This window comes from Rhinichthys klamathensis, unplaced genomic scaffold, assembly GCF_029890125.1.
Source record: "Rhinichthys klamathensis goyatoka isolate OS25496 unplaced genomic scaffold, OSU_Roscu_1.1 h1tg000120l_1, whole genome shotgun sequence".
Taxonomy (NCBI): Eukaryota; Metazoa; Chordata; class Actinopteri; order Cypriniformes; family Leuciscidae; genus Rhinichthys; species Rhinichthys klamathensis.
Window position 1 is genome coordinate 92,693 of NW_026606657.1, and position 27,927 is coordinate 120,619.

The 27,927-nt window shown below is 36.9% G+C and overlaps 3 protein-coding genes across 7 annotated transcripts in view; 1 reads left to right on the forward strand and 2 right to left on the reverse strand.

Annotated features, from left to right (window-relative positions):
* emp3a (epithelial membrane protein 3a) overlaps positions 1–27,927 on the reverse strand; it is a 127,195-nt gene that overhangs the window by 1,969 nt on the left and 97,299 nt on the right. Inside the window, exons 2-3 of the mRNA XM_056255305.1 lie at positions 1,861–1,958; positions 169–257 (exon numbers count right to left, since the gene is read on the reverse strand). Of these exons, the coding sequence (XP_056111280.1) occupies positions 169–246 (78 nt within the window). The 5' untranslated portion in view covers positions 247–257; positions 1,861–1,958. The remainder of the gene's footprint in view (positions 1–168; positions 258–1,860; positions 1,959–27,927) is intronic.
* Positions 3,072–12,583, forward strand: si:dkey-264d12.5 (uncharacterized). 2 transcript variants are annotated; one of them, XM_056255287.1, is made up of 18 exons: positions 3,072–3,275; positions 3,710–3,892; positions 4,026–4,146; positions 4,225–4,430; positions 5,326–5,412; positions 7,094–7,262; positions 7,352–7,423; positions 7,516–7,631; positions 8,321–8,391; positions 8,553–8,787; positions 8,866–8,943; positions 9,015–9,137; positions 10,387–10,557; positions 10,686–10,801; positions 11,531–11,672; positions 11,746–11,882; positions 12,300–12,402; positions 12,491–12,583. In XM_056255287.1, the coding sequence occupies exons 1-18, from the start codon at positions 3,261–3,263 to the stop codon at positions 12,551–12,553; spliced, it is 2,208 nt and encodes a 735-aa protein (XP_056111262.1). In that variant the 5' UTR covers positions 3,072–3,260; the 3' UTR covers positions 12,554–12,583. The 2 variants fall into 2 exon arrangements, with proteins under 2 accessions (XP_056111262.1, XP_056111263.1); XM_056255288.1 differs by having other exon boundaries at positions 3,137–3,275; positions 10,689–10,801.
* znf362a (zinc finger protein 362a) lies at positions 15,449–27,756 on the reverse strand. 4 transcript variants are annotated; one of them, XM_056255292.1, is made up of 9 exons: positions 27,351–27,756; positions 24,649–24,712; positions 22,804–23,071; positions 22,601–22,726; positions 20,856–21,186; positions 19,695–19,919; positions 19,453–19,531; positions 18,308–18,466; positions 15,449–15,912 (listed from the first exon to the last, which is right to left on the reverse strand). In XM_056255292.1, exons 1-9 carry the CDS (start codon positions 27,422–27,424, stop codon positions 15,796–15,798), a joined length of 1,443 nt encoding a protein of 480 aa, XP_056111267.1. In that variant the 5' UTR covers positions 27,425–27,756; the 3' UTR covers positions 15,449–15,795. The 4 variants fall into 4 exon arrangements, with proteins under 4 accessions (XP_056111267.1, XP_056111268.1, XP_056111270.1 ...); XM_056255293.1 differs by having other exon boundaries at positions 22,804–23,050; positions 27,351–27,752; XM_056255295.1 differs by having other exon boundaries at positions 27,356–27,746.

Here is a 27,927-nt window from a genome sequence, read left to right on the forward strand (position 1 = left end):
TTCACCTGATCTCCAGTGATTTACATTATAATATATACATTAAAAGTATGCAGCCGAAGACTTCACACTACAATTTTTAGTACATTTAGATTGACAAACACACATGACCTCTGAACTATGCATTTGCTCATAGGGCAGAAGTGTGTCTTTATTGCAGTTCTGACTAACCTTCTCCATGGTGGCAATGAAAAGTATGGCCAGGGTGACCAGATGCAGAACTGTCACAAACATCAACAGGAAAGACATTTTGGTGGATCCTGTCGGTAGAAGAAGAAAAAGTTCTGTTTGAGCCTCATATACTCACAAAGGAAAATGAGGAATCATTTGGGATTTATCAGTGTGTCTAAAAAGCATCTGATGTAGCCGACATTATGAGTGCTGTGTAAACGTATAGTCTGTTCTCTAGCATGTGATTAAACAAACTGAAAGATACATTTTCTATCTAATGTGAATCCTATACAGTACAAAAGTTTAATGTTTTTGAAAGAAGTCTCTTTGCTCACCAAGGCTGCATTTATTTGATCAGAAATAAAGTAAAAGTGAAATATTATTAAAATTTTAAATAAATATTTTCTGTTTGAATATATTGTAAAATGTCATTTATTCCTGTGTTCAAAGTGTCACATGATCCTTCTAATATGATGATTTGCTGCTTAAGAAACATTTCTGATTATCATCAATGTGGGAACTGATTCACTTGGTTTTCAGGATTCTTTGATGAATAGAAAGTTCAAAAGAACACCATTGTTTTCAAATAGAAATATTTTGAATGTCTTTAGTGATCAATTTGATGTATCATTGCTGAAAAAATCTGGTGTATGATGCTCTGGAAATGTTCTTGACTGCATGAGGAAGTTTACTTAATCAAAATGATGCCATTTGCTGACAGAATCTTTCCAGGGAAAAATGTAGGACTCGCGTGTGAACTTTGATTGGACCACTGTAATAATCCATCACTGGCGTCATACCTATAAATGAATTTTCACCTCACTGCTAGACGCTTTTGCATCATCATGTTTCCAAGACGCATAACATAGCAATACCACAAACGTTCCATGACTTTTCCGTCCATATATGAATGGAGACTTCTGCTTGAATTCAACAAAACCTCCATTCATACAAGGACTGTGACGGATCGGGATGGGGATTGGGAACGACACACACGGATCCTAAGATTGCACACCCTCTGTGTCACTACTGTGCAGTGAAAATAACTCACACTGCGTTTCAGATCTCTTTCCAAATCAGAGACCAAGAGGCCTTTTGCGGTGGCCGAAAGATTACGTATTTAGACAACATTCTCTAACTCATGGTTTTCATTAAATCGGCCCCCACCTCTCATGTTTACATGCAGGAGCTGCTCATTATGCGTTCCTGGAACAGATTCGGACAGTTCTTGCTCTTAAGTCACTCTCTCTGCCATGCAAGACTTTACTAAGATGTTCTTTAAATTATAGAGCTGTAATTACCAATCATAAAAGCTACAGAAACACCTCACGCAGGACGCTCTGACAGACCAGATAACAATCTTTTCTACATCTAAGATTTTTCTGGATTGTTCTAAATGAACAAACAAACAGAAGAATGTCTCGGAGAACATAAATAGTTTGACTCTAAGGCTCTTCAGCGGGTCTTAGGTTCAGGATACGAACTATTTTACAGGGTTCTTTTTAAATGACATATTCTTGGTGTGACTTTTAGGTGTTAAGGGTTCTTGTGCATTAACAAAGTAAATGTGAAGATCTATAGGTTCTTTATGGACCAGTACATCCATGGAACATCAGGCTCTAAAAAGTCTGGAAGTATTAATTAAAGAGAGGATATACTCGCTGTTGTTGAAGAAATAAAAATGCAGCTTACCTTGTGTGTGCTCGTACCAGCAAATCTTCGGAAAACTCTCGTCTGAAGTCCAGTGTTGTTTCTTAGCTGGTCTCCTCCCCTTCTCTCATCTCCTCAACACACTCACTCACTCTCTCCACAGACTCACACGTTTGGGAAAAACGGTCCAGGAAGGAATGTGGGCTCTGTTAGAGGAGGAGTTTTCTTCACAGAAGGAAAAACTCCAGAAAAACTTTGGGTTAGTTAAAAATGGGCTTGAGTGTGTGTCCGCCCAAACCCAGAGAGAGTCTGTTACATAATTACACAACACTCAATGCAATGATGTTCTAATATGGTAGTTTCAGCTATAAAAATGTGGATTTTTTAAATTGAATTTCATAGATATTTTCACTTTGATGATTAATGATTATATTCACATCTTGTTAAATTCATTGATGGCCACGTGTTGTTTAGTAGGCAGTTAAAAACGGGAGCAATCTGGTCAATTATTTCCTGTTGGAGGAAACGCAGACCACCCAGAGAAACATCAGTTCTCACCCAAATCCCCTGTGAAGCGTTTCAATCTTTCCGCTCAACCAAACTGAACTATTTTTATCTTGTTCTGTACATTTGTGGTTTAATTTAGAGTTAGTATAAACAGGCTAAATACTCTAATCTGAGGAAAGGAACATTTAGTAATTTAATACAATGTTTTATGTATCTTCCCATGCTCGTAATATGTGGGTCATTCCATAATTTTTTTTTTTTTTTTTTTAAATTTTTGTGTCCTTCATGAACATTTAAAAAACAAACAAAAAACCCAATGAACTAACGCAGCTTTTAACGCAGTGTTATGTCGCATATAAATGGTCTTTTGTCAATGAGTAGCCTATGCATTATTATCTTAAAATAAAAGTTTATATAATTAACATTTACTTTAAATTACCCTTTCAAAGTGGAAAATGGCCCCGTTTCGTGAGTGAACCTTATAAAGCTACTTGTTTGGGAACCTCGTTTATCATTACGGAGTTTGTGGGGTTCTTTTGCAGGACGTCCCACACAAAGACACACACACACACACACACACACACACACAGAGAGAGAGAGAGAGAGAGAGAGAGAGAGAGAGAGAGAGAGAGAGAGAGAGAGAGAGAGAGCGCACACACACACACACACACACACACAGTCTGTTGTCGCTGGTGAACGCACGTTCCAAGTAAACGCTGAAAAATCCTTAAGGTGAAACATTAACATCCGTTTCTAGGCGACCGTGACCGTCTGAAAGTTCTGTTAGAATGCGACAGTTGCAAGAAAGAAAAACGCTTCAGTCGTCAACGTGTGCGTGCGTGCGTGTGTTTCGCGGGATATCTCTCTTTTAAAACAATAATAACTTTTAACAACAACTAAAAGGTAACTTCAATGGTTTTGAATAACGGTAGGTGATGTGCACAGCACAGGTAAGGTCTGGTTTTATAAACCTTTCCGTGGCGAATCGCTCATTTGACTTTTTTCTTTAGGCAATACATCACATCTGGTTTTGTGGTAAATATCCGTCTGTTATAAGTTATGTAAATATACCTCGTACTATCTGGTGCTTTCGCTCTATTCTTTTCGCAGAAAAACAAATGTAACTGAAAGTAATAAAGGTTTAATGCTAGAAAACCGCAAGTCGTTTAAAAGGAAAAACAGATGTGCGCATGTGCACAACCTCCTCCGATCTGCAACAACAGCTGTCAAAGGAGGTTTAAACAACATGAGCACATCACGTGTTTGATGTACACATCTAAACACTGATCTCGGATGTTTAGATCGAAGATAGATACATAGACAGTTAGATACAGATAGACAGATATAGATAGACATTAGATCATGCATCTCTATGTCGGTTTAGGATGGAAAGATGTTGCAGGACATGGAGCAGCGACTGCAGGAGGAAGGTTTGGACCCCTCGGCCTCCATTAGTGAGCGCTTGTCTTTGCTGTGGCAGCTTTACAAGAGCAGTGAAAATACTGTGAAGTCCCTCAACCAACAGATACAAGATCTTCAGAAGGAACGGGTCGCTGAGATTGAAAAGGTGAGTTGGGCTAAAGAAAAAAAGACTCATCATTTACTCACCTGTATTTGTTTCAGATCCATATGAGTGTCTGTGGAACACAAAACGAGATGTTTAGGTAGATATATATATAAGAGAATATGTGTGTGCCCAGGTTCAGCAATACATCAATCACATTAAGAGTCTCACAAAGACCCGAGACTCTGTGGCTTTACATCTCGAACAAGAAAACATAACTCTCCGTGCGTCTCTGGACGACGTCCACCTGCAGCAAGGTGCGTTCCTCTGTTCTCTCCTCCCTCAGGCCCGCTCGCCCTACACCACTCATATGACATTTAAATCTATATGTACAGAGGCTCAGAGGAGCGAGGTCTCCGAGATGTTACTTCAGGAAGGTCTGGCTGATATTATCCCCATCAGCTTGAGTGAACAGGTAGCCTACCTCCTCGCAGACAGAGCATCCCTGCTGGAGAAGATACAGAGCCAGGATGTGGATGTGAAGAGCGCATGCCATCCTGATGTCCAAACGTCGCAGGGTTGTGAAGATAATGTGGTCAAAGTAAGAGAATCCGTTCTCAGGTTGTTTTACCTTCCTACATGTATTTAAATGCATGTTTTAAAGCAGCTTTGCAAAAATTCATCATGTTAGAGTTTATAATATCTTAAAGGGGTGATGAACTGAGAAATCAAATTTTCCTTGAGCTTTTGACATCTAAGAGGTCATCATATTATAAGAATATCCTGTAAGTTTCAGAACTGAAAACGTCCTTGTTAGTCCAATAAAAGCTTTTATTAACACCAGGCTCAGCAAACGACTCGTTTTTCAAAGTGGGGAACTATGACGACAAAGAGGATAAAACACCACCCCCGCAGAAGAAGATCAACGCCTACTTCAACACGGCTGGTTTAGCCCCGCCCACCGATTCGCGCATTACACGAAACTCATTATAATATGCAAAACTGTTATCCACTCACAGCAGTGGGCGTTTACTTCCAAGTCTTCAATGCGAGACGCCCATAAAAACAGAGCGTTTTTGAGCTAGGCTCAAAACTAGGGTAGAAAATAGCCTATTACTTATTCATTTAGATGTTTTTGAATGTAAAAACCAAACGAACGTCATAAGTTGACCTCAGACAACAATATAAAACAATTTAAGAAGCCAGTTCATGACCCCTTTAACATCACGCCTTATGTCACATTTAGCAGACTGAAGCTGGACAATAATATTGTTTACATTTTGCAACTATACAACAAAGCAAGCAGTTGAGATCTGCTATATTATAGTATATATTACTTTACGTGAAGATACTGTATATAGTATAATATAGTTTATATTTTCCAACAATATTACATCATGTTCCTGACCTAATTCTTGTTTTCTGTTTTTTTTTTATGAAAGTGCAAAATGTCTGATTAGAGACTTAATAAATCAACCTCCTCGTCTTTCCACAAGGTGTCATCACCACTACACGTTCAGAGCCCTTGGAAGCGGCTCCTAGGACTCAGAAAGGCAGCTCAGAGTAAACAGAAATTAATGCCTGTATGTTTATAATAATTAACCTGATGCATGTAGTTGAAATGCACAACAAAAAGCATAGAGCCGTAAACTAAATTTAAGAGGCGTTAGTATCGCTTCTTATTAGTCTTAATTCAGATGGATTCCAACAAACCTTACAGTATACTTGACAAGGACCACTTTTACTAACTTGACCCTTACTTTCTTTATACTTTTACTAACCTTTGATTTCTTTACACTTTTGCTATCTTGCTATCACAACTGTGTGTGTAAAGTGTACTTACTTTACACTTTACTAACTGGACACTTTTACTTTACACTGACTACCTTTTGATTTCTTTTACTTTCACTTTTACCATCTTTACAATTTACTTGACACTTTATTTTACTTTATACTTTTACTAACCCTTGATTTCTTCTATTTTTACTTTTACTATCCTTGCAATTTACTTTACACTTTTACTAAATTGACACTTACTTTATACCTTTACTTTACACTTTTTTACCAACCTTTACAGTATACTGTGTTTATTTTACATGAGGACCACTTTTACTAACCTTTGATTTCTTTTACTTTCACCTTTACAATTTACTTTACACTTTCTTTTACTTTACACTTTAACTAACCTTTGATTTCTTTTACTTTCACCTTTACTATCTTTACAATTTACTTTACACTTTCTTTTACTTTACACTTTAACTAACTTTACACTTTTACTAACCTTTGATTTCTTTACACTTTTGCTATCTTGCTATCAAAACAGTGTGTGTAAAGTTTACTTACTTTACACTTTCTTTTACTTTACACTTTACTAACTGGACACTTTTACTTTATACTTGTACTAACCCTTGATTTCTTCTATTTTCACTTTTACTATCCTTACAATTTACTTTACACTTTCTTTTACTTTACACTTTAACTAACCTTTGATTTCTTTACACTTTTGCTATCTTACTATTACAACTGTGTGTGTAAAGTTTACTTACTTTACATTTTCTGTTACTTTACACTTTACTTACTGGACACTTTTTCTTAACACTGACTACCTTTTGATTTCTTTTACCATCTTTACAATTTACTTGACACTTTATTTTACTTTATACTTTTACTAACCCTTGATTTCTTCTATTTTTACTTTTACTATCATTGCAATTTACTTTACACTTTGACTAAATTGACACTTACTTTACACTTTTTTTTACCAAACTTTACAGTATACTGTGTTTATTTTACATGAGGACCACTTTTACGAACCTTTGATTTCTTTTACTTTCACCTTTACTATCTTTACAATTTACTTTACACTTTCTTTTACTTTACACTTTAACTAACCTTTGATTTCTTTTACTTTCACCTTTACTATCTTTACAATTTACTTTACACTTTAACTAACTTTACTTTTACTGACCTTTAATTTCTTTTATTTCCACTAACTATTAGTGACAATTTACTTTACACTTTACTAACCTTTACAGTATACTAACCTTTACAGTATACTGTTTTTAATTTACATGAGGACCACTTTTAATAACCTTTGATTCCTTTTCTTGTTAATGTTTTTTTCCTCAAGCATGCAAGTTGAGGATTTCTTGAAGCAGCATCTTAGTTGCTGTCGCGCTCAGTGTCTACAAAGCATGCACTGGTTAATGAAATACACCAAATACCCACTGTCAAGTGGTCTTATATGAGTGTTTGTGTTTGTAGCAAGCGGTTGACATGCGGTGCAGTGGGGATGACAAGCTGAAGGGATGGACGTTACAAGAACTGGAGCGAGATATAGAAGAAGCCTCAGCCCGGCTCTCCATGGCCCACAAGGAGATCCGCAGACTCACGGATGAGCTCGAGTCTGCTCACTTGACGCAGAAGGCTTATGGTAAATCCCTTCACTGGTCTCACACTAGGGATAAAGAGGTGGGACACACTCATAAACATACTGACATCGAAATCATGCTTTTGTTTTAGAACCAGAGCTGCAAGAAGCTCAAATGGAAGTTGAATTCCTCCGACACGAAGTGGAGAAACTGAAACGCTGTGGTATCATGTATTCCTCATTTCTCTGTCTTGTGCATCTTAGTAGTATCAACCTCTCAGCTGAACTGACCTATAGTCTGACTTGCTTTTCTTAGAAGTGGCTGAACTGCGAAAAATAAAAGAGATAAATGAGAAACAGGAAGAAGAACTGTGTTATCTTAGGGTGTGTGTGAAGAGACTACAGGCAGAGCGTGTGAATTTGCTTGAAATGGTAAGATAATCATCTATTTAAAGATGCATAAAGAAATGGTTCCACCAGAAACATATACATACATAACTGTTCAAAAATTTGGGGTCAGTAAGATTTGTTTAAGGAATTGAAAGACACTTTTATTTAGAAAGGATGCATTAAATTGATCAAAAGTGACAGTAAAAACAGTTCTAGTTTTACAAAAGATTTCTATTTCAAATAAACACTGTTGTTTTGAACTTTCCATTCATCAAAAACATCCAGAATTTTTTTTGATCAGTTTCCAGAAAAACATTAAGCAGCACAACTGTTTTCAACAATGATAATAATGAGAAATGTATCTTGAGGATCAAATCATCATATTAGAGTGATTTCTGAAGGATCATGTGACGCTGAAGACTGGAGTAATGATGCTGAAAACTCAGCTTTGATCACAGGAATAAATTATATTTTACAATACATTCACATAGAAAACAGTTATTTTTAATTGTAATAATATATCAAAATATTACAGTTTTTTTACTTTATTTTGATCAAATAAATGCAGCCTTGGTGAGCAGAAGAGCCTTTTTTTTTAAAAACATGGTTGTGTATAAATGTATATAAAGTTATAAAACGTTTGCATATTATATATATACACACACACGTACACACATTATAGTACTTCAATTTATCTTGAGTGAGTTGTTCATGTTATGTTACTGTAACAGGCAGAAGCCCCTGACAGCACTGTCACTCCATCCAAAGCCCAGAAGCTGCAGGAAGAGGATATTCATAAACGGTTCGACCGCAGTTTGACTGTATATAATCGATAAACATACTCATGCTAATGGACCTTATTTATATACATCATTTTTATAAGAATAAAGACAATGAAGAATTCCGCTGAGAAAACATGGACACACCTCTGGCAAGTGAAATGAAGGGTCTGGTGTTTTCCAGGTGTCTCGATGAGATGCAGGAGAGGTTGATCACGCTGCAGGATCTGACTCGGCTCACACTGAAGCTGCGGATGGAGTTTGAGATGGAGGCGGACCTGCGGAGGAGAGCAGTGGATGACTGTGAAGAGCAGAAGAGGAAGAGGACGGAGACGGAGCAGTTAGTGCGAGACTTTCAGAACCTCTGTGAGAAGCAGTCGAGCGATTACAGGTCCACCGTCAGCAGCCTTCAGCTCGAGGTGAGCACTGAGAAGGAAAACACACACACAAGTTGAATGTAGCAAATGCTTTAATGCATGTGTCTTGTGCATTCACAGATCAGAGATTTAGTATCTAAGGTGCGAGAGCTAGAGGTGCAGGATGTGGAACGACAGTGTGACAAACACCTGAAGCAGGTAACCAGAGCGATTCGACTTTGATTTGGTCATTAGTTATGATAAGGGACTAAATCACTGACTTCTTTTAGTTGTCCTCTCTGGACGCTGAAGTTCGCCGGCTGAAGTTTGTCCTCCAGGAGGAGCAGCAGAAGACCAGACAGCTGACAAAGACCACGCAGATAGAAATCCATCAGGCCAGAGCTTTGGTCCAGGTAAAGGAACCTCTATTGGAGTGTTGTTGCTTCCGGAAGTATTTTTTCTATTCATTTCTCCCATAGGGACTTCAAAAAAGTGTTTGTTAAAGAGTTAAGCCATGAGCCAAGTCAACCAGCTACGAGTTCATTCATAACATTTTGCATTTTAAAGTATATGGAAAATCGGACAATGGTGTACTTAACGTCTTTAGTGATGGAAAGAACTACAATCCCATGAAGTACTGTGAACAGCATAATCGAATTAAAAACAATAAAGAAATATAAAACTATTCATTTAAAAATGTTGATTATATATTTATATATACGTCATTTGCGTTGCTTCATAGGAGTGGGAGGAGCTAAAGCGCTAGTCTGGCACGTTTTGCTTCTTTCGACTCTCTGGGATTTTTCTGTACAGAATTATGGGTAATGCAGTTTAACACGATTATTATAAGTTGAAATAGCGTTGGCTGACGGCTTCAACATAAGCAAATAGTGTCTATTAACAACCTCGTAGCTCACTGTATTTATACATTTGCATAATTTCCAACACTTATAAGGGAAGTTTACAGCATTTCACCTATATTCTGCCAAATAAAACTTTGAGGATTTTAAATGTTAAAAGCTTGAGGATTTGAACGTTTAAAAGTGAAGAATTTAAGACATAAAATAGTTATTTTTATAATTATCACAAAAAAATGTTTTTTACAGTACAACTGTAATTTACAATAGTAATATATTTGTCTTCATTTTTATAATTGGAGTTAAAACTTATTATTAATAATAATAATAATAATAATAATAAAGACCCTGAAAGAGGTATTAGTTGGTTTCATCATCATCATATCGCTGTTAAAATTGCCATACATGACAAAATAATTGTAAAAAAATTTTGTGGCCAAGTTGTGAATCCCTATATATAGAAATATTAAATAACTTTAAAATAAAAACAATCAAAATAAAACATTTACTGAAAAGAGATTCGATATTTTATATAATTTGACCATTAACCGTCATCAGAGAACCATGAATATGCGAATATGTTGCTAAATTATTGAAATATTATCTTAGGCTCTCAGGATGTACTTCAAGTACATATTTTACAGGTTCCACTGTCATAAATGTTTGGGACCCCTGCTGTGACCCTGAAATGACACCGAACACACACTTTCAGTGGTTGAGGAGATTCCCCCTTCCACATGTAAAGCGCTTTGAGTACCTAGAGAAGCGCTATATAAATGTAACGAATTATTATTATTCGCATCAGTCACAGGAAGTCCAGCTTCAGCAGGACGCAGAGGAGCAGAAGAGTCTGTTTAAGGAGCTCCAGGGCATCCAGAAGATCCTCAGCACCACCAAACAAGAGCTGCTGTCCCAGAGGAGAAACAACACACAACTTCAACACAGCATCAGTGACGCGGAGCAGGAGAACCACAGGGTACCTGACATTTGTGTTGCTGAGGGAATCTTAAATCTGCTTTAGTCAACAGATTGCAATGGTTTAAGTTGTATATACCAATTTCAACTCATGTACTAACTCTAAATCATTTTTGTTTGCTGTACAAGCAGCTCCAACAAGACATCAGTGACTTGAAGAACAGACTAACCAGCAGTCAACAGGAGACGGACTCACTGAGGACTGAACTTCAGCTAGCTCTAGTTAGCGTGGACACTGAGAGGAGGTACAGAGAGCCAGGGTTATTTTAGTTACAGTCAACATAAAAGTAGTTGCGATTGTGTTTTCTACCCTATTGTGGCATATATCCGAGTGAAACGGCTTCTCGAACAAGAACAAATGTAGGGCGGGACTTTATTTTGTCTGTGGGGAATTGATTGGATGGTTGTGGTTTGCTATTGGTGGATCTCATGTGAGTGACAGGTTGCTCCGCCCTCGAGCCAGTAAACACATCATCAGAGAAGACAAGAGGGCTGCATCCGAAATTGTATACTTACCTACTATATAGTAGGTGAAAAACAGCATGTGACAAAATAATTCTGAACTCACAGTGCTCATAAAAGAGTAGGAAAAAGTACCCGGATGACCTACCTATTCCAGTGAGATTCTGAAATGTGCATATGATGGACACTTTACTATCCCATGAGGCCACGGGAGAGGATTTATGAATGGCAGTGAAGCGACATAACTGACACTGGTGGGTCACGTGATAAGGGCAACATGGTGAATGTAGTACTTCCGAATATCATTCATACTACAAAACATACTTTTTTAGCGAAAAATTAACACAATTTTTTTTTTAAATATATCAATAAAAACGATATTTTAGTTAGCATCTCAATGATGCTAAAGCAGCGCTGCAGAAAGATCCAAACATTAAAGATTAATTTAAAATGCTTTTTTGTTGAGTGATTTAAAGTAAAGCATTTGGAAGAGATGTGCTTTATATTTCCAGTAAATACAACGACAAGCGGATCCACTACAAAAACAAGCTGAGCCGGGCCAGAGGGCTTTACCTGAGAGAGACGGGGTGGCGGGACGACAAAATCAAAGAGCTGGAGAAAGAGATTTTTATTCTGAGGAAACAGGAGGAAAAGGTAAAATGGCAGACTAATGAAATATTCAAAGATTGTGTGAGACTTCTAAATGACGATATCTGCTCCTCATCAGACGTCACACATGATGACGATGGTCACATCTGAAAATGAGAGTCTGCTTCAGAAGAAGAGAGATCTTCTTTTACAGCTGCACGACTTCGAAGAGGCACAGAAAAATGCTTCGGATACAGTTTCCTCCATGCAAATTAGGTACTTTTGAATATGTTTGAAAGTTTGTGGTCAGCAGGATTTTTTAAAAGAAATTAAAGTGACAGTAACGACAAAAAATGTCTATTTCAAATAAACACTGTTCTGAAAAAACATATCACAGTATCCACAAAAAAAAATATTAAGCATATTAGAATGATTTCTGAAGGATCATGTGACACAGAAGACTGGAATAATGATGCTGAAAATTCAGCTTTGATCACAGGAATAAACAGTTATTGTAATAATATTTCACAATATAACGGTTTAACTGTATTTTTGAATAAATAAAATGCAGCCTTGCTGAGAATAAGAGACTTTTTTCAAATGAACTTACCAACCCCACACATTTGATCAGTAGTGTATTTTTGTTTTTCTGATCCATCCATCAAAACTACATTTCTTGTTGAACTTCCTCAGGATAAATTTGCTTGAAGAAGAAAACAGTCGGCTACAACAGACAACAGCACAAATGTCCGAGCACATCGAATGCCTGGCGATTCTGGCCGAGAACAATTGTGATGTAAGTACAAGTACGAATTTACAGATTTGCGAAGTAACAGTCGATGGTTTAGTTAAGGTTGTGTATGATCTGTGTTCATATTTTACAGCAGGAAGACACCGCTGAGAGTCGTGTCATAGAGGGCGAGGACCAAACCACTTTTCCTACATAAACTTCACTTTTATTTTCGGTATAAATTGTTTAAATCGTTTTTTTAAACATAAATATTTCTAAATAAAGATCTCAAAAACTTTTATTTCTTAATTATCTCAAAAAAACCTTCACTTTTCCTCATGTGAGAACATCATTGACATCAATGACAGGGCAGCCAGTCAATAAGACCGTTCACACTAAGAACGATAACTGTATTAGCGTATATTGTTCTGTTTAATCCAAGTCTGTTTTAAGTTCCCTTTCACCGACACCAAAACACATGTGTAACTCAACATACTAGAAACCACTAAGCATTATTAATTATATTATTAGTCAGTAATTGTCTTACCTGAGAGTATATCTGCAGTATTTGACAAACAGGAAGTGTGAACTGCTCTAATGGGACAGAAGCTTCTCCTCTTTTTTTGTCATAATACAGATGGCTTCATCCAAAGTGACATGAAGATCCGTTTTGACATCCTGTCCGCTTGTTTTTAGCAGGAAAAAGTATTCGCAAGACTCACTAACATCAATGCATTGACTTAAAGGAAAACTCCGACTTTTTGGGACTTTAGCCTATTCACCTTATCCCCCAGAGTTAGATAAGTCCATACATACCTTTTTCATCTCCGTGCGTGCTATAAGTCTGTTTGACGCACCCACCGCTAGCCTAGCTTAGCACAAAGACTGGATGTAAATGGTTGCAGCTAGCATACTAATCCAAGTAAGTGACAAAATAACGCAAACATTTTCCTATTTACATGTTGTGATTTGTATAGTCACAGAGTGTACAAAAAACAAAGTCACATGAGACACGGACATATTTTAACCATATAAATACTGGGAACTATATTCTCTGAAGGCGAAGCACTGCTACTTGGGCGGAGTGATAACCGCAGCACCTGAGACGCGCTCTCTGCTCCTCACCACGGTGCGTCTCCTCAGGTGGTGTAATAATCAGAGGTAAAAGTATTAGTGATAACCTAGCATGCATAAACACACACCGATGCAGAATTTTCTCATATATTTATTTGCTTACTTTTACAAAGTCCGTTCCATCGGCGTGTCTTGACTTTGCATTTAGCAGCCAAGGCGAATCTTATCGAGTACCACATTTCAAGACAATTAAAAAGGTATATTTTATAATAACTAGACATGTAGTCATTTTATATAAACTGGTTAACACTTAAGTACTGTATAGTTTATTTACAGCATGTTCATGCTAGGAAATAAAATTACATAAAAAGTACTGAATACACAAGTAAACACCAATATGGTATAAAATATATAAAATGTGATGGTAAACAACTAGTGATAAAATGGTTAAGGCTTAAAATGTGTAAAATCAACATGTTAGTTGTTAATATTTAAACATGGTAATAAGTATAAACATGTATAATAAGCCAAGGAGGTATTCTAGACATCAATTCAGCTACACAAATCTCATGGGCAACTCTGCATTGTAATCCAGCTATTTTTCCCCCCTAATATTGTTCTGTCCTGTGTGAAATTTAAAACGGCAATGGCTGAATTTCAAGAACATGTCCACATTATATTTCAAGCCAAAATCACAAGGAAAAAATGGGAATTTGTATTATGAATAAAAGAAAATGAAGCCTGTTTTGTAGGAGCACTGGGATTTTTAGCATTTTTTATGAGATTTTTTGATAATAAAATAAGTGAAAATAAAATTAAATCGCATTACTGTAATACAGTAATAAAAACCGTCTGGACATAATTTGTATTCCAAATTAATATTAATATTAAAATAAAAGCATGAAATAAGTTTAGTACAATGGTAACACTTTACAATAAGGTTTCATTTGTTAACATTATTTGTACTACACAAACTAACAATGAACAATACTTCTACAGCATTTAGTTGTACTTGTTAACATTAGTTAATGCACTGTGAACTAACAAACAAACAATGAACAACTGTATTTTTATTAACAAACATTAAGTGTGTGTGTGTTTGAGTGGGAGAAAGAGTATGTGCTTTCTGTACATAATCAGTTGTTTTTATCCTATTGTGTACTATATTTATTTACTATACCTTTGAAATAACAGAAATCATTCGGCAAAGTGATATGGAACTGTAATGTGGTCAAAATCTGCCTGAACGTTCGCCAACCAATCAGATTCAAGCATTCAACAGTCCCATAGTATAACAAAGATTAAAGAAAAATACATTGCTCACTTTTAGTTCATGTTAGTTAACTAATGTTAACGAGTGAGACCTTATTGTAAAGTGTTACCAATACAACAAATACTATCAAATACTACAATACGTACTCTACAATTTAAATAATAAGGGGATGAAAACACTGCCTTTAATGCAAAAAATCGAAACCTTCATTTTCTTTATGCAAAATATAAGATTGTGGACATTTCCTGACAGTTTTCACCCATCTAGAATGTCAAATGCATGCTGACATCCGTAACATAACGCGGGGCGTTTGAGTTGGTGCAAGTTTACACTTTTTTAAAGTGTGAATTCTAAACGCTGTACGTGTTCACGCCATTTTCATATTTAATTTTTGGCACCAGACCACAAAACATTTTTGTAAAGCACTAAGATTATTCTTGGAAAACATCTAAATGTGCTGATCTGTCAGTAAAGTCCTCTGCAGATTTATAACAGTCCCCTTGAGAAGTTTACTTGAATGCTAAACTTATTCTTAGTACAATTTCCCTACGAGCAAGGAAAGAAAAACATTTTTACGATTGACATTATCAAAACACAAGACCATTGGTCTCTAAACCAACTCTGAGTTGCCCAAGAGAAGGGGATTTTTCCCAGACAGCATAGAAAAATATGAGAGGAGGTACTGGACTTGGTCCAAGCTTAAAACATACAACGTATGTCTTCTGATTTTATAATGCATAATACCTACAGTCCCAAACGTTTAGCTGCCAAGAGCAATGCCTTTATTGTCATAACAGACCAGAAACGTTTAAAGCCAAACCTGTGTGGCCTGAAAGTGCTGTGAAACCATCTTTGGATTTCCCGATTATTCCTTCTCAACTCAACAATGAGTTCAAGAAGAGTAACGCGTGTAATAGAACCTCCCGAAGTCGCTGCTGTGTTTTGAGCCTCTATCCACACAGTCTAATACCTTTTGGAATGTTCTCAAAAATGAAACAAACTAACAAACACACACACACACACACCCAAAAAAAAAAAGTCAAACCACCGAGAACAGGCGATTTTGCTTGCTTATGCCAAGATTGGGAAAGACTGACCGCAGGACCGGGAGCTCAGATGAGGGAAATGCGAACGGGAACGTTGGGGGAATCGGTCCTTTGCGGCGAGTGTTGACTCACCAGATGTTCTACCACCGTGTGCTTGGACATGTGCTTCATAAGGTAGGTCTCCTGCGAAGGGACAATATATCACAAGATTTAAGATATTCATGGAAAACAAATGCCGTGAAAAACACACAAAACACATCTAAAACGGGAAAGAGCTTTGCGATTGACTGTACAACTAGATTTGACCAGAAATCTGAGGTACTGTATATTTTTACAGACTGCAAAAAGCTACAGAACAGACTATATTCGGCATAATTGGATGTTTTTAAATAAACTCTGACAAAAAACTATACAAGTTTTAGGGCTGGACGATATGATGATATACAGTATAACATTAATGTAAGTGATCACTCGGATTTAGACCCATCTATATTGTATTTGGATAAAACGTTGGCAGGCAAATTTTCTTAATTTATTTCCCCGGCGTCGAAATCAGGCACATATACATGTCAGGAAACACGATTCCTGGCTGCATGTCAATATCCATGGATCACTGGATCTTTGATAAGTTGTAAGGAACACTATATCGAGTCCAACTTTTAGTTTAAACTGATAATAGTTTGTTTTACCCGTGTTTTGGCAGTTTCCCCTATTAACTCCAGCCACTCAGCAGCTCTTTTGCCACTCAGTCCGGCTGAGGGGGGCGTGTTCCGGCGGGAAAGTGACGTTAATGCATTCCCTCTATTGCTGAAAGACTGCCTGAACATGTTCACGAAATCCTAAAAGTGTTGATTTAATTGGAAATGACATCCCGTTTGTTCTCAAACTGTGGTACTGTGGACATTTAAATAAATATTTAAAATACCAATTGTCAAATAAAATGTCTCACTTTTTATTTTACATTTCTAATTCTGGATCTATTTAAAAAAAAAAAAAAGGTTAACATGCCAGAGTATCTCAACCTGTGGAACTACTCGGGAAGTTTAAAATAAACTTTAAATAAATAAGATATTTAAAATAAACATTTCATTTAAATGGTCACATTTTATTTGACAATCATATTTCTATTTGTTCTGAAACTGTTAAAATAGCTTTACATTTTTTATAAATAATGATGATAATAAAAATCAGAATCGAGATTTTAATATATATATATATATATATATATATGAAATGCATTTACTGTAACTAGTAGGGGTGGAACGGTACACAGAAGTCACGGTTCGGTTCATACCTCGGTTCAGACATCACGGTTCGGTATGATTTCGGTACAATGGAGGGAAAAAGCAAAACAAAAATGCAGAAGGCATTGTATTTTTTAAATAAGTTTTTATTAATAAAGGCATAGAACCAGTTTATTTGTAGTGCACTGACAATAGTTTTATATAATTAGTTTATTAATTAAATTAATAAAAAGACAAAAAGACCTTGCGATATGTTTGGTAATTGTACTATTAATTTAAAATTATTTTGCTATATTTCAGATCAATATATTTGTTTTCCTTAATTTTAATTAACATTATTAATTGACAATGTAACATTATTCTCATCTGAATTATAAATAATTGATTTCTGTATAAAATAATACTACCATTAAAAACACATTCGATTTTCTTTTTTAATCAATGTTGAATGTGTAAGATTAGTGCTCCGAGGACGAGAAATGAAAACCAATGCAATATGATGAATGTCCAAAAGACAGACTGTTTTGAAATGGAGTTGGATAAATGTTTTGCTTTCAAAACAGTGTGTATGTGATTTTGGTAGGGTGACAGTTGTAGGTTACAGTTTGACAAGAGTTTACAGTGTGACAAAAGCACAATGTTGTGTTTTATTGCGAGTGTACACAAATATAAGTAAACACTTTGCAGGTTTAATGATCTGTATAAACAAAATGCTCTCTCTCTCTCTCTCTCACACACAGTTCGATCGCGCCCGCGCGCCTCTCTCTCTCTCTCTCGCACACACACACACTCTCCAGCATTGCAATCTTGACATCGCAGCCTGTTCATTATGCGGTCACACCAAACGTGAACAGAGCTTCAAATTCACGTCTAGTTCGACGCTAGTCCAAAGCGAATAGGACGCGCGTATAAGCCAACGTTTGAAGTGAACGCGCGTTCAGAGCTAAGCCGATGGTACAGATTATGTGTCCCTAAAGAACCCGCGTATCTAACAGTAGTTCCGCATTACATTAATTAATTTGCACGCGAGTTTTATTTATTTTTATACCGTGTATTCTCCGTGTAAATTCGTGCACCGAACCGTGACGCCCGTACCGTTTCGGTTCGAACTTCGATACGAATACATGAACCGTTCCACCCCTAGTAACTAGTCACCATTTAACATTTATGCATATTTTTTTTAATGGTCCTGCATTTTTTAATCTCTCAAATAATGTGAGGTCATAAATGCTGTTTGAATATTAATTATAAAAGACTCATACGTTCTTGGTTTGAGAGTTTGAGAACACTGCCCTGAGAAGAGTGAAGAGTATGAGGAAAGCTGTAGTACTCACAGAGGTGTAGGCTCGCCCACACATGCTGCAACAGTACGCCTTGGCGTTTTTGATAGCGTGAGCCGACAGGTGGATTTGGAGGGAGGCGGAGTCAGAGTATGCGCGGTAACAGTTGGAGCACTTGTAAGGCTTGTCTTTATTATGTGATCTCTGGTGGGACTGCAGAAACACAACGCTCTTGTTATACACCAACACACACTCACACAGACAGATGACAGAATTCGGGTGGATTGAGGTCAGGGTTAAAGGGATAGTTCACCCAAAAATAAAAATTCTGTCATTATTTACTCACCCTCATGTTGTTTTAAACCCGTAAGACTTTCATTCGTCTTCAGAACACAAATGAAGATCTTTTTGATGAAATCTGAGAGCTTTCTGTCCCTCCATTGACAGTTACGCAACTACCACTTTGACGCTTCAAAAAGTTCATAAAGAGATCGTAAAATTGAGCGGTTTAGTACGAATTTTCTGAAGAGACTCAATCACTTTATATGATGAACAGATTGAATTTAGCCATTTATTTACATATAAACATTGATCAGCGAACTTAAACAGAAGCTCAACTGAACTTGCTTGATGCGCAAGAACAAACCTCATTGGTTCTTGCTGAAGGCTCAAACGCGCTACGTAACACGAGAATGAACCTCATTGGTTCTCTCACATCTAGCGAACATGATTGAGCTTCAGTTTACCACAACTGATGTGAGAGTTGATCAATGTTTATGTGAATAAAAGCCTAAATTCAATCTGTTCATCATATAAACTAAAGTGATCGAGTGTCTTCAGAAAATTTGGACTAAACCACTCAATTCATATGGCATACCTGTCAACACTCCCGTTTTTCCCGGGTTTCTCCCGGACCCCTCCTGGTTTGTTATTTCTCCTGGGAAACTCCCGTAATTTGCATGGCCCAAACTCCTTTATGAATAATCGGACCAATATGTTTGTCTAATGTTGACCAGGTGCCAGATCTGCATTATATTCACACAATCCACACATCATATACAATTCAACCTGTTTGTCATCTCAACCTGGCAACCTATACCCCAGTTCTGCAGTCGCGGAAAGCTCTTTCATTTTTGTGTGAACTATCCCTTTAATGAAGTATGTGAACGATTGCAAGAGAAGAGATATTTGGGTCTTACTTGCAGATTGGAGAGCTGCGTGAAGGCCTTTTCACAGCCTGGATGGAGACATTTATACGGCCGATCACCTGTGTGGATTCTGTAGAATGCAAAAAACAAGCACAAGGTGATGGAAAATGTCAAAACACAAGATTAAATGTCTTACAATCTCGAAATATCCTCGTTTCATTCTGGTAATACCATGCCATCGCTAGTTGTATTTGTACACACAGCACGCTTGTCGACACATGCTCTTGCAGTACCTGGTGTGCTGCTGTAAGTGGGAGAGCTGGCGGAAGGATTTCTCGCAGTAGGAGCAGTGATAAGGCTTCACTCCCAGGTGAATGCGCAGGTGCTGAGACAGGTAGGACGCGTTGGCGAAGGACTTGGTGCAGTGAGGGCACTTGTGGGGCTTTGCTTCCGTGTGGGACTTGGAGTGTATCTGCATGTCCGACTTGGAGAAGAACGTCAGCGGACACACTTTACATCTGCAAAATGTGAAAAAAAAATATATAATTTTTTTTTTTTTAAATGGGGGTATGTGGGGGACTCAGGAGAAACTCTAAAGCGGTTTATGTGGTTAGTACTGTTTGTAAATGGTATAAAAGCAATTTATGGAAGCTAATCTCTATAGATGACATATACTGCAGTTTGGAGCCATATATAACAGTGAAAAGACACTTGCAGGGGAAGGGAATTCAATTCAATTTGGATTTGGACCAAGAGATCGAATGCTTTTTGCAGCCAAAAATCAATGCTGTTTGATGTTGCAATATTTACATCTAGGGCTTCAGGATTAAAATGAAAATCACGACATCTGATTATCAAATCAGGTAAATAATAAATAAATATATGCACTGTGTGTTCACAGTAAATGCTGATCCACATGAGCTCAAGCATTTAGCAACACAACATGCACCAATCATCTTTCCAAACATATAAACCGGCTTTTGTCAACAAAAGAGAAGCTTTAAGATCGTTCTGACAAAATAAAAGCTTGACGGTTTAACTTTTGAAATTAAAACAGCCATACATTTTTGTAATTTTACATAAATTGTAATTTGTACAATAGAATTATTATTATTTTTCTTAAATTAATTCATAACAACAAATTATTTAGCAGAATTGTGCAAAAAGACAACTATTTTAAATCGCAGAAAAATAGCAATAACATTGCTATTTAAATAACATTTATTCATTTTATTTGTTCGTATACAAAGTAAGCAATTCCCTGGGAATCAAACCCATGACTTTGCACCTTCACTGTCTTGATGCAGCATATTTCTATGCAAATGAAACGCATGCAATAAATGTCTTGAAATATGAGAGCAATACTAGAGGAGAATATCTTAATTTTGGGCCGAAGTGTTCCTTTAAACACAAATCATCATGAAATGCACCTGTTTCATTTTTTTAACTTCTACCTGTATGTTTTGCCCTCCTTGGCAGGGATGCCGCCGGTTGATTGGTCGACTCCAGAGGCCAGGATCGGGTAGGGAACGACTAAGAGCGGCCCAGAGGAGTTTTCAGCTTTGATCTTTTTGCGACCTCGTCCTATGCTCTTGGGAGGCGGACCCAGCAGTCCTGCCAGTCCTCCGCTGTTTTTGAAAGCCTCCATCCCGGGCCCGCCGGCCAGTCCTGAGAGGAGGTTTGGGGAAAGAGTCTGACTGCTGGTGGTTGGAGTGGTCGGGGTGGTCGGTGTCACGCTGTCTGACGTGTTGAGGTTGGCAGTTCGAGAAGACGTCAGTGACAGTCCTGAAAATATACCTCAATTAAAAAGGCCATATTATGCACTTTTACAAAGTCTTGGTTTTGTTTTTGGGCTCTACTACAACAGGTTTTTCACATATTTGACATTATTGCAGCTCCTCTCTTCCCAGTCTGTCAGTAACGCTCTGTTTAGTTCCTGTCTCTATGAAGCCCCTCCTTCTGAAAAAGCACAATATGCTCTGATTGGTCGGCTGGAGCAGTGTGTTGTGATTGGTCCAGTGGTGGAGGAAGTACTGAATGTCAGTACTTAAGTAAAAGTACATATAACCAGAGACAAATTTACTTTAGTGAAAGTAGAAGTATCACAATGACAACCCTACTTAAGTAAAAAGTACCTGATTTTAAATGTACTTTAAGTATTAAAAGTAAAAGTACTTGCATAACAATTTATTCTCTTAATGTCTATATTAAATGATTAATAAAACAGTTAATCCTAACTCATTCAACCTAATACTCCTATTATGATGTTCAATAATGATGGAAAAGCCGTTTTTTTTTAAGTTTCTGTCACCATTTCTGAACAAGCTTGCAATTAGGCAATATACATCACATCAAGCTTAATGTGACGGGGTTTGGCTGTAAACGCGATTCATTTATGGCGTAATTCTGAACCTCTTGGCTTGCCATACTAATCCTAACCAAACGTAGAATACACACGCACCCCACATCACTATGCACGTAAAAACAAATTTCCGCGTATAAATTGCACGATGGGGTTGATATGGCAACCAAACTTCACTGGTGAGACAAACGTGCGACGAACGGACGGTCAGGATGACGTCTTGGCAGGGGAAAAACTGATCAGAAAATGTAACGAAAATGTAACAGAACGTTGTAGAAATGTAGTGGAGTAGAAAGTATAATAATTGCTGCAAAATGTAACGAAGTAAAAGTAATAAGTATGCACTATTGATTCTACTTAAGTAAAGTAAAGATACGTGAAAAATGTACTTAAGTAAAGTAATGAAGTATTTGTACTTCGTTACATTCCACCACTGGATTGGTCAAGCGTTTAGAGTGTGTTTGGAAAATGTCCCGCCCCTTATCATAATCGTGAGTTTCAACACACTGTTTCAACTAACTCAATCAAGCCCCGCCCATTTAATCTGCATATGCCTCTACAGGAATTATTGAAATTATGAATATTGTGACGTCCTCATTCCCGGAAGAAAACTCAAGACTACAATGGAGCGTTTCAGGGAGTTCAGAGACACTGACACTGAAATATATAGATATAAAGAAATATCTCCCGCTGAAGGAGCTTAGCAGACCTCAAACAGCAACATTAATCACTGAAGAGAGTTGAATATGGAAAAAAAAGCAAAATAGGTCCTCTATAAGTATATAATGGCAAAAACATAATTGCATTAAACAATTACCATATTTTACATGCACATACCTGAAAGATGATTCGCTCTGGATGGCTGGTCTATGATTTGCCGCAAATGCCAGTCTTCCCACAATCCCCTTGCTTTAATGGCAGTCTTATCGTCCAGATTCAAGTTGACGTCACCCAGAATACGACCTGGCCAAGTTAAGAGCACAGTTAGCAGTCTGCATGTGTGTCAGTGAGCAGCTTGGCCCCATGCCTGGAGGGTTTACCTGCGACGGAGCTGGAGGCGGGTCGAGCGTGCAGGGCGATGTCGGGCTGAGAGCTGTTGTGCACGTGGAGTCCTGGCATCTGCTGCAGCTTGGGCGTCGATATATTGTGCTGCCCGCCTTCTGTGGATGTGGGTGGAACCAGCAAGGGCTGCTGGGAAGGGACAGAAGTGGGCGGCAGGTGTGGAGGTCTGATTTTCTCCGCCATTAGCTGTTCTTTGATCTTGTTAATCAGCACGAGATTATCCAGCTGGGAAAAAGTGAGATCAACCTGATGGTTCCGACATGATGAGAAGAACTCATGTTTAGCCCTATAAAGCCTGCTGTATCATGTTTGATATGCAGTTTTTAGGCCTTTAAATTATCAACATGATTAAAACCGCTGAAAAAATGCCTTCTACATGCCTTCTTTCGTCTACTTGATAATTTAAGCAAGTAAAACAACTTTTAGTATCATTCTAAAAACTTTTCTGTGAAATCTTTACTGATTCTTATAAAGTAAATGAAAGAATAACTTTTATATTGTTAGTAATATTTTAAGATTAATACCTACTGGACTGAAGAAACTTAGGTTTACTTGATTATCCATACATCGTTTGAAAATTAGAAAATGTGAATATCAAATATGAATCATCAGGCTTTTTTATTTGTACATCTCTTAATCATCATTGTATTGCCTTGTATTACATGTTTCCTTCCACAATAAAAACTAAGCATTCAAGTATCAACTTACCAAGACATATTGTGTGTGACAAATGACAAATGATATTTATATGCATTTTATATTTAGTCTTTTATACCGTTATATCAGAATTCATCTTTCTTTTTGGCCATGTAAATATCAGCAATTTTTGCTCAGTTTGGGCCTTTGAATAAAATTGAGGTGTTTTTCCTCCAATGAGCTTCATATATGAGCTTTAAAACACTGATGTATCAAATATTTTTTTTTGTGATTTTGTCTAAAGGTTCAATACACCATTCCATTACAAAACAATTCGATTTTTGACTATTATTTCACATGTCAGTCTTTACGAGGTTAAGAGCATTTGCTGACTAGAGAAAGATCTGACTGTTTGAAAGATGCATCTTAAACTCTAATCTAATATAGTAATTGCACTCTTATCTGTTACTTAAAGGAGAACTCCGGTCAATTTTAACATTGAGCTCATTTTTTTGTACATTTGGAGTGCTGTCAGTACAGACAAAAACGACAAAAATCGGTGTTGCCTACATCGTGTTATCCTCTTTTTAAAATTCGCAGATGTGAAAGATATTAATAAAAATGATGATGACAGTAGTCAATTGTCGAGTGCGCGCGCGCGATCATTAGTCAGATTAGTTACCAATGATCGCGCGCGCGAACTCGACAATCGACTACTGTGGACTTCGAACGAAAACAGGAAGTAAATACAGGTATGTGAGCTGGCTGAATCAACATCATTTTTATTAATATCTTTCTCATCTACTGCAGTCAGATTGACCGTGGTCACTCTTAATAACACCACTCACATGGCTGTGCACTTGTAATGACAAATCAAGGATGTTAAGAGGCTAAAAGCAGGTTTAGAACTTGCCCCATTGAAGTCAACAGGGTGCGAATTTTAAAAAGAGGATAACACGGTGTAGGCAACACCGATTTTTTGTCGTTTTTGTCTGTGCTGACAGGCTCAGCACTCCAAATGTACAACAAAATGAGATCAATGTTAAAATTGACCGGAGTTCTCCTTTAAGACAACTAGTAAACAACAATGATTCTCAAGACTGGTTGTCTAGAACTAAAGTAAATTAAAAATTATAAAGACAGGGTCTAATTATGTCTGTCCATTGATGCACGTTCATTTTCCTTACCTGACCAGGAATAGAAGGTGGAGGAGGCCAGAAGTATGGATTATTAAATCTAGGTTCTGCCATTCTGAAACACACAAAGTCATGCTTGATTAATGATGCTTTATTTTAGGTCATTCACTATTACTTGCCCAATCCTAGGATGGATCCTTTTTGGGATTGCATATATAATTTAGATTCCTTGCTACTGAGATTCCCAGATTATGGCCTGGTTTCACAGACAAGGCTAAGATTGAGCCAGGATTAGGCCTTAGTTCATAGCTTTTATAAATGTGCCTTAGATTAAAAAAAACATTACTGGTGTGCACCTTGAGACAAATCAATGGCAGTGACATATTTCAAGATATGTCAGTGCAAGTTGTGGTCAGTTGAAACAGCTCAAACATGCATTTTAGTCTGGGACTAGACTTAAGCCTCGTCTGTGAAACCGGGGGAAAGACAATACTAAGAGAATGTGAATGAATGAAACTAGGGCGACTGAAATAAACAGGAAAATATGCATTGCATAGATTAGGTCTGACCTCTCCGGATTATATATTGATAAGAAATGCAGATCTAATCTAAGGAGAAAAATTCAATTAAACAGTATATCAGTTGAGAAACAACATTCACAACCCATTTAACTTCCATAGAGTGTCATATTTGAGAATAAAACAGGATATTCAAGAAAATACAGATAACAGAACAATTTTCTTTTATTTAAAACATTACCAAGGATGTATATCAGAGGTTAGTTAAAATATGTAATTCTGATTCAAACACTAGGATCTAGCTTCATGTACAGAGTTATAGTAAAGCTTTATTACAGTGACATGGCATCACTCCCATTGTTCAGAAGATCTTTTTGTTGAAGACTTGCACTAATACTAACACATTCATTGTAGACTGTGCCTTTAAATGCATTGGTACATTGCTGCGTCATATTATTCATGACACAGTGGTATTAATATGATACAACACAGAACCAGTATTTCGAGCAAAATCACACTGTTTGTTCACACAGTTCACACACCTACAGCAGATTAATAATATAATGCCTCAACATGACGCCCGTTGGGAAAATCAAACAAGTAACTTCTTAATGCAACACTTAAGTATTGCTTGTTGGATTCCTATAGCAAAATACAAATGCGTTAAAACATTTTTAGTAAATATGCTTTGCTGTGATGGAGCAAACTTCTTCAGATTATGTTAGTCTTATCACAACAATGTAAAAGATTTCAACTTAAAAACTTAAGTTCTGTTGCTGCCTTAAATTGTTAAATAATCAAAATAGCTGTACAAGTCATTTCAACTTAAATCATATTAAACTGACCTTAAAAATCAAGTCGTCTCGTATAACTTAGAAAAAACAAGAAAGATCACTTAAAAAATAAGCTGAAATAGCTTAACATATTTTGATGAGTTAAAGTAGCCTAATGTAAAAACGTGTCGCCTTAACATATTGATCATATATTTTTTTTTACAGTGAAAGCTTATAAACAAAAAGCACTTTATTAAATCGATCTGAAAACTACATTGACTGCAAAGTGACAAAAAGAAAAGAAAATGATGATATTTGAGTCTCTGAATGTTAAAACCTAAAAATGTCAACTGCAGTGTCTGATTCATATGGAAAAGTGAAAACTCTACCCCACAGTTTTAGCAGGAAGTGAAACAGACACCCTTTCAGCATCATTAAGGAAATATTCAGCAGGGTCTGGCCTCATATATTTGGACATATCGCTTTTATTATTTTTGGCTGCGGTAAATGAATTTCTCTGCAAGGCCCCTTAGTCAAACACTCTCAAGACCCATAAGCACTGCCAAAACATTCATAGCACGGTGTCATAGACATAATGTATGAAAATGATACGCCTTAAGTAATCACACCGTATGGAAACGTTTCTAAAGGTCCAGAGTTCCCAACGGGCAAAAGAGAGCAGGTAAAGATTGGGTTGAGCGGAAGGATGTTCCTGTTTGCTTAATGCAACCACTTCAAGGAATCATTTTTCTATATAAAAATAAATTACTGTGGTGAAACCAGGGTACAGTGCTGGATACTTCAAATTAATTGTTTTGTAAAAACCTTTCAGATACAAAATAGCTTATCTGCACTAAAAGTAATTTATAATTAATTATTATGAAGATCTCAACTAATGTGGCACTGAAATTCATATCTGGTAAGTATTTCCAAGAATATCATGGTACTACCATAGTAAATGTCCTCCAAATAACAAACAAACAGGGAAGTACCATGTAACTGTACTTAGATTGGCATTAATCTGGGGTGCATTATAAATATAGTTTTAAAAATATAGTTAATAATATGATTCATTTTAGGGTAACACTTTATTTTACAGTGCCATTGTTACAGATATGTAGTTACTAGTAATTATGCTTAATTACATGCAACTAACCCCGTAGTACGCATTTCTACTAACTTATTATTAGTCAGTACTTAAATGTATAATTACACTGTAACAAAGACACCTTAAAATATAGTGTAACCGCAAACTACAAAGACTTCTTCCTATATCCCCAGGTTTCGTCTCATTTAAATGACGCTGAGGTGAAGAAATCTGTGAGTTGCAGGCTGACTGTAACATTTCAAACTATTTCATACTCAAATAAGCACCTTTAAACAACATGTAAACATCAAATAAACATTTCGGCGAGGAATGACACGCCTCCGAGTCTCTGATATAAACTGAGATAAAACTTACTCAACTTTTTCTTTTATTCTATCGACATCCTTGAAATCATTCCCAATTAAAGCACGTCGTCTTTGATCGAACATCAAATTAAAAAGATTCGGAAAATCTTGTAAAATCGTGGCTTCAGAAAGTGCAGGTCCCCGGTGTCTGCCTCTCCCACATTCTCAGACAGTTTTATTAAAAATTTCAGACAAAAGGAAAACAAAAATGGCAGCCTGTCTTATTTTTATAAGGACAGGGCGCCATATTCTGCAGATCCCAAATTTTTTAGCGACAAAAATAAAGCGCGTGAATTCAGATCAAAGGAGCGACGCGTAAAACGCCGCATTATTTGCATTAAGTGTGTGAATTATTGTTTACTTAGATCTGCAGGTTTGAATAGCCCGGCTGGAGGAGAAAAAAAAAACAGAGAGGAGAAAAAAAACGAGAGACTTCCTACAACAATCATGCGATGCGAAAAACACACACAAATGGAAACAGACACGCATCCCTCCCGAGAAAATGTAACATTTCTATCATGACGCGATTATGCAGAAGAGCGCAGATGGAATATTGTTGCAACACGCAACTGCTTTTCATTTTTTTT